The following is a 6833-nucleotide window of genomic DNA, read 5'->3' as shown; positions in this document are numbered from 1 at the left end:
CAACCTTGGTTGTAGTAGTACTACTACTAATAATAATAATAGAAAAAAAAAAAGAAAAATAAGAAAAAGTTGATGAAAACTTTGAGATGGAAGAACAATATGAGAATTAAAAAATGAGAATAATAAATATCAAGGTTATAGGATCCACTAATGATATTTCAAACAAGTATAGTATAAATTCTTATTATTCAAATGGAATCCACACATAATGAAGGTTCAAATCAGATTATAAATTGTTAACATTATTACATTAGTTATCTTATTCAAATTATGTTAATACTTGTAAATGTTGTCAGGTATCATACCATACAGTATGTGCTATGAAACTGCCAAGCATTTGTTGTACCAAATGTTATACAACATAAATGTAGATTAGTCATTTAACAAGCAAGGTATTAAAAAGTGAACAAGATAACAAATGCAAAACATGTTAGTATCAAACATTAAAGTCCATGTTAAGTTTACACTATACTTATTCTTACACCATTAGTGTAACCTTTTCACCTTGACATAATAAAATTAGTTAAACGTAATGAAAGATAGAAACATAAATAAACAACATAAGAACATAAATAAGATAAAAGTTAACTAAGAACGGAAAGGAATTGAAAGGTATAAACAAAATATTTATGAAAACAAAACTTAAGCATTACAAAAATACAAAGAGAGAAAGCAATCTTGATCTGGAAACTAAGATGCTTAAATGTATGGCATATGCTTTCTTTTATAGGCCAAAATTGGAAACTATTGATTTAATGACTTATTGATAAGTGGTTGACCAACTCTTGATTTGGTGACAATCCTTATTTTCTCTTGTCTAAATAAAATATCGTTGATAACATCAGAATTTGAATAAGGCCTCCACATGAAATTGTAGGAAATTATCTTAACTTTCTAGAAGAAAACAATTGAGGTTATTTGGACTTCTTGAACTCAAGATATGGGTTGAACACTGAACAGTGTCTGGGCTGCAGGACAGATTCAGATTTCTTTGTTGTTGCTACAATTTGGACTCGAAAACAGCCTTATTAAAACAAGTTATAGGTTTATGTCTTACCTTTCCAACCATATAAAGTAGACCTAAATCCGAGATCTACAACTCCAGATATGATCCAACTTTGGCCATCTCTTTCTCCTTTTAATTTTATTATTTAAACTCATCAATCAATCCTTTCATTTATGTGATAAGCTTGCATTTAAGATCAATATTTACCATAAAATAAAGGTATCTTATATTATAAGATATGTTATTATAAAATATGTTTTAGTTAGGGAGTTATTGGTACGTCAAGGGCAAAATGATGATACAAAACGTCGATAAAAAACACTTTTAAGTACTGATCAGAACCCCCACCCAACAAAAACTAATTAGCTAGGCTAGAAGTATTAGAAAGATGCCATAAGGTCATGTATACCTTGATAAGTCAAAATTTGTTCTTTATCCTAGCAAAGAAAACAAGTCAGAGTATACCTTGATAAGTCAAAATTTTTTCTTTATCCTAGCAAAGAAAACAAGTCACATTGGGGAGGACTACTTAATGCTTTTTCAAACTTAAGAAGGAAAGTAATTAAATCAGCAACAAAAGAGGAAATTATTCCACTAGTTAGCTCTAACATTGAACAACACAATGAAGTTAAGTCTAAACATGTATTAAGATTAGAGCTACAAGATATGTTGCTCCATGATCCCCATGCAATATCATTACCCTTTTATTTGGACATTCTGAAGCAATGTGCCCATGTCCTAAGCACTTGAAGCACTTGATGTCTCGTGACCTCCTTGGATGTGGAGGTTCTGTCACCTTCTCCTTTCCCTTTAAAGAATCAGAACTGGTATTCCCCTTGCTGACCTCCACCTTCTCATCTCGTTTAGGTGTGCTCCATGTTCGAGTAGGCGTAGATCTGTCCCTTGTCGTACTTAACGTAGTGACACTAGTTCGGACACCTCCTCGTTTCTGCTGCCTCTCTACACGACTTGCAAGCTTTATAACATCCTCAAGGAAGATGTACGGTTGCAATTGAACCACATTAGCTATATCCTTCCTCAACCCTCCAAGAAATCTAGCTATTGTTTGTTCTTGGGGTTTCATCAATTCACATCGAATTTGTAGCAACTCAAACTCTTTCACATACTCTTCCATGCTTAAAGATCCTTGTCGCAAAGTCTGAAGTCTGATGTATAGCTCTTGTTTATAATAATCAGGAACAAATCTCTTCTTCATCACTCTTTTCATAGTTGCCTACGTTCGAATCTCCTCTTCTCCATCCCTTTTCCTCTGAATCTTTAAGTTTTCCCACCATAAAAGAGCATAATCTGTAAACTCAAGTGCTGCCACCTTGCACTTCCTTTCTTCAGAATATTCATACCATTCGAACACCTTTTCAACCTTCTGAATCCATTCCAAGTATTCCTCAGGTGAACTACTTCCTCGAAACGGTGGAATCTTAAGTTTGAGACCACTAGGAGCATTATTATTCTGTCTTCTTGGTCTACCCCTGTCGTCGGCCTCATCATCCCCATTTAGATCTCCATCAGCTTCTACAAAATCATTTCGTGGCACCCTAAGTGCTTGCCTCTGCTGGGGTTGCAAATTATTTCTTTGCATCATTTGCATAAGGGTATGCAACTGTTCACGAATTCCAGTCATTTCATCCCGAATCTCAGCATGAGATCGTTGTAAGCCCATAACCTGTGCCTGTTCTAAACTTAACCCTCTTGGCAAATCTTCTTTATCTCCAGCCATAACTAAGTTTATCAATTGCAATTCCAGCAAGCCTTTCTTCTGTTTCTAGCTCTTGCCTTAGATCGCAACTGATGCTCTGATACCAGATGTTGTGCCGTGAATGATTCAAAAATCGGCAACAATGAATCTGACGAAAATGGATGAAGGATGGGTCTGGTTGTATTGTCTTTCTTCTGGTGTTTAGGCTAGATTATAGTATTTTTAAGGTAAATAAAAATGGAGGATAAACTAGAGTGATACTTTGATAAGTCGATCTGGACGCCACAAAGATCAATCTAGGATTTTGACGCCACACTCTTTGTGATTGAAGAGTGATAAGTCAGGTAGGGTTCTTCACAAATCAATTTGGAAGAATAACTCTTAATTCTCGGAATTAAGTTCAAATATTGGCCAAAAGTTGTTTATTACATATTCTGATGCCATATTTATAATGGAACATCCCTCCACACTTAGGAAAATTCAACATGACAGAAATCAAGCCCAAAACTTGGACTTTGACCAAGTAATCAGACAAATTAAACTAGCACACATTTTCTGACTTTAATTGAAACATAAACAGACCGAATTTAAAATGGCTATAACTTCTTGCACAAAAGTCCAATGCAATCATAGTTGGACAATCTGGAAAGATCACGTTCTGAACTTGAAATCCACCTAGATTAGTCTTGTTTTCACATGCAATGGATGACTGCAAATTTGGGTTCAAATTTATCTACTGTTCTGACGTAAACAGCATCAATTCCTTAACTTATTTGCATTATCAACCCAAATTCAAGTAGCCCAGCATCAGAAGAACCATTAAGGGCTCTTCCCATCTTTAAGCTCCAATTGTAGGCAAATAAGCACCCTTGAACCAATTTGAAACTGATTGCTAATTTTTAACTCCGACGCAACTTCAATCATTCTAATTTGACTCGTCAAGGTCCTTTGTAGTTGTTTCGCTCTCGCTCTTGTCATTGGACCATCTGAATCCTCTTGCATATTCAATTTACCTTTACAAGATGGATTATCATTTCCATGATGCACATCAATGAGCACCTACCCTTTTTTGGCCCTCCTTTTCTTTTTCTTATTGTTTTTTGTATTTTAAATAATTTTTTTAAATAATTTTTCAAAATCATTCAATGATATTTGTTTTTAAAAATAAAACTCAAATTTTTATGGTTATATTTTTAATTGTTTAATATTATATATGAAACAAATATGAACAATATTTTTTAAAAAAAATTTATGAGTATTTAATGAAAATAAAAAATATCTTTTTATTATTTCTATATATGTTATCTCGAATTAATTACTCTTTTATTAAGATATAGGTTTTTGTGTTTCTTAAAATTTTGTTAATAGATCATGATAACATTTTACATAAAAAGCTTTGTTTTTATTTAAAAAATATTTCTTTATCAAAATAAAAAATAAATGAATAATGAATAGAAAGTTTTGGCTAAAGAATATGTTTTTTCTTTTAAATTTAAATCATTTAAATTCTTTTGAGTTTTTATTTTAACTATTTTAGATTTAAAAAAAAAGATGAGATGATGTTATTGATAAAAAAAATATGAATTTATCAAATAAAAAATATATAAATAAAAAAGAGAATTTTGACTAAAAAAATAGTTTTACTTCACAATTTAATTCATCGAAACTCTTTCAAATATTTATTAAATTAAATAAAATTTTATTTTGAAAGTGGTTAGCGGGGAAATAAAAACTAGTAAATACTATAAAGGCCAGAAAAATAACAAAGGTAGTCAACACTCTTATAATTTTCAGGTAATGGTTACTATCTCACTTGTTCTTTTTTTAATATGTTTCATTTCATTATTTTAATTCTCATCTTTCCTCTCTCTCTCTGTTTTTTTTTTTGTTTCGAAATTTGGTAGCAGAGGAAAATCTTTTGAGGAGGGTTCCTAATTATAGTTTACTTTTTTATCATTAATTATACATATGTTCTCTGTAAGAAAACGAAGATCGATTCTTATCGTTTACATATCAGTGGCTAATATTTAAAGAAAAGAAAAGGCCGAGGAGTAGCGAATCAAAGCCTGAAAAACGCGAAACCCGCGAAGAAACACAAGTGGTGGTCAGACTGAGACACTGATGTCTGAAAAATCAATCCCACATGCTTTATTTTATTTTATTTATTGATACAGAGATATAAAGAAGCTAGCCTTTGTACGTATAACCCTATCCATGGTCATGGTTAGTCTTAGCCATCTCCTTAACAGGTTCTCATTGCTTCTAGCACTACCCCTTTTCGACCCCATTTGCCCCCAGTTGTCTTTTCTTCTGCAACAGAAGAAATAGCGTACATAGCGATAGGGGTGTGTGTGTGTGTGTCTATATATATATATATATATTAGACACAACAAAAGAAAAAGAAAGATGATATTAACAAGCTTATACACACACGCACACCAAACTTCTTTGTTTGTTCAAGTGGTGTTTATTTAATTTAAGTGAAGGAGATGGTATTAATTGGTTTCCAGAGTCTGGAAATTGGTCAAAGATATTAGCCCAGCTGCTTTTAAGATCTTTTAGAGAGAGAAAGAAAGACAATGATATAGCTTGGTTTATTTGATTAAAAAGTAAGAGGCAAAAGGGGTGGGTGTATAGAGCCAGAACTCGATGACGGTTTGATTCTCTCTTTCTTTTCTTTTGTTGGTGTATAGAGAAAATTCTGGGGTTTTGTTGTTTAGATTGCAAAATATTACGAATTTGATGGGTAAGAATAAGAGGCCTCAGAAAACGAAGGAGCTTTCAGTGGCAATAGCAGAAGCTTCAGCTATAGAAGATGAGACCCGGCAAGAGCCTCAAACTCCTAGAAAGAGAGGTAGACCACGCAAGATTATTGAAAAGATTGAAAGTGAAGTGAAAAAAGAGGAATCAAGAGTAGAAGGAACACAGGCTACCGAACAAGTTATTGGGAGTCAATCAGAGAAAGTTAAAACCAGCCCACAGGAAGAAGAACAAAAGGTAGAAATAGAAGAATCATGGCGTTCTAGTTCTACGAGAGGAAAAACGAAAGAAGAGGAAAAATCTGAAATGAGGGAACCTCCAGGGAGAAGCCGAAGGAGGAAAGGCAAACCAAGAAAGAGCAGCTAAACAGGTAGCTAGCAATGATATATTTGAAATAGCCCTTTATTTATTTCATCCTCTGATTAAAATCAAAAAGAGGAAGGAAGAGGAATGAACTTTAGTTTATAGGAATTAAGCTTCTTGATTGTCTCGATTTGTTTGCTCTCTCTTCTTATGGGACGCAAAGTAGAAAGGGCTTTAGCTTGTTATTAATTGCTTTGATTGTTCTTATCATCCATTGATCATCTTCTATCTCCACAAATCAAATTTCGTTCAAAGAAAGAATATTGCAAACTTTCTAGTGATGAGATGATTGATTGTTAATGACTTTTAGTAATTATTCACGTGCTGTTTATTTTTCATTTTCCACTGTCCTTCCAAATTTCCATTATACATGTGAATATTATTTAGTACTACCTCATGTCATTGGTAAAAGCAGTTATAGGTTTTCTCTATAGCTAGGTGGTGTCGGAACATATGTTTTTTCTTCTAGCTCTCTTACTCAATATATCTTTGAGGGTAAAGTTTAGCTAAAATGCTTACGTTTTTAGCACAAAAATGGTAGCAAATGGAATGGTTTTGATTGCTAAGGCGATGCTAAAATACCCAAAATATGAGACAGAAATCGGAAGTGGGAAAAGGAAAGAAGATCGAAACGGACGAAGTTCGTATTTTTTTTTAATTAATTATGAGAATATTTTGAAATTAATTTATGATAATTTCTTTATATATATATATATATATATAAGAGAGAGAGTTAGAGAGAGAAAATAGACAAATTTCATTACATAATAATTTCAATATTTAAAATTAGAAAAATAAGAAAACTTACTACACCTTGGTGGGTAAAAACATTTTATACAATGGTGTTTACACTATTGTTCTTAAACATATAGAACAGTTCTGAACATTACTTTCTAGTATCTTTTACTTAGTAATATATTTAAATAATATTTTTTATTTTTAAAATTTTATTTTTAATATTAATATATTAAAATAATTAATTTTAAA

At 32.2% G+C, this 6833-nt stretch overlaps 1 protein-coding gene across 1 annotated transcript; it reads left to right on the top strand.

Moving 5' to 3' along the window:
- The first annotated feature begins 4914 nt into the window (after positions 1-4914).
- LOC105115908 (uncharacterized) lies at positions 4915-6065 on the top strand. The gene has a single exon (XM_011012979.1). It carries the CDS (start codon positions 5466-5468, stop codon positions 5847-5849), a length of 384 nt encoding a protein of 127 aa, XP_011011281.1. The 5' UTR covers positions 4915-5465; the 3' UTR covers positions 5850-6065.
- The last annotated feature ends 768 nt before the right edge of the window (positions 6066-6833 follow it).

This window comes from Populus euphratica, unplaced genomic scaffold (genome assembly GCF_000495115.2).
Source record: "Populus euphratica unplaced genomic scaffold, PopEup_1.0 scaffold1069.1, whole genome shotgun sequence".
Taxonomy (NCBI): domain Eukaryota; kingdom Viridiplantae; phylum Streptophyta; class Magnoliopsida; order Malpighiales; family Salicaceae; genus Populus; species Populus euphratica.
The sequence above is the reverse complement of the archived record's forward strand: the minus strand, read 5'-3'. Positions and strand labels throughout refer to the sequence as shown.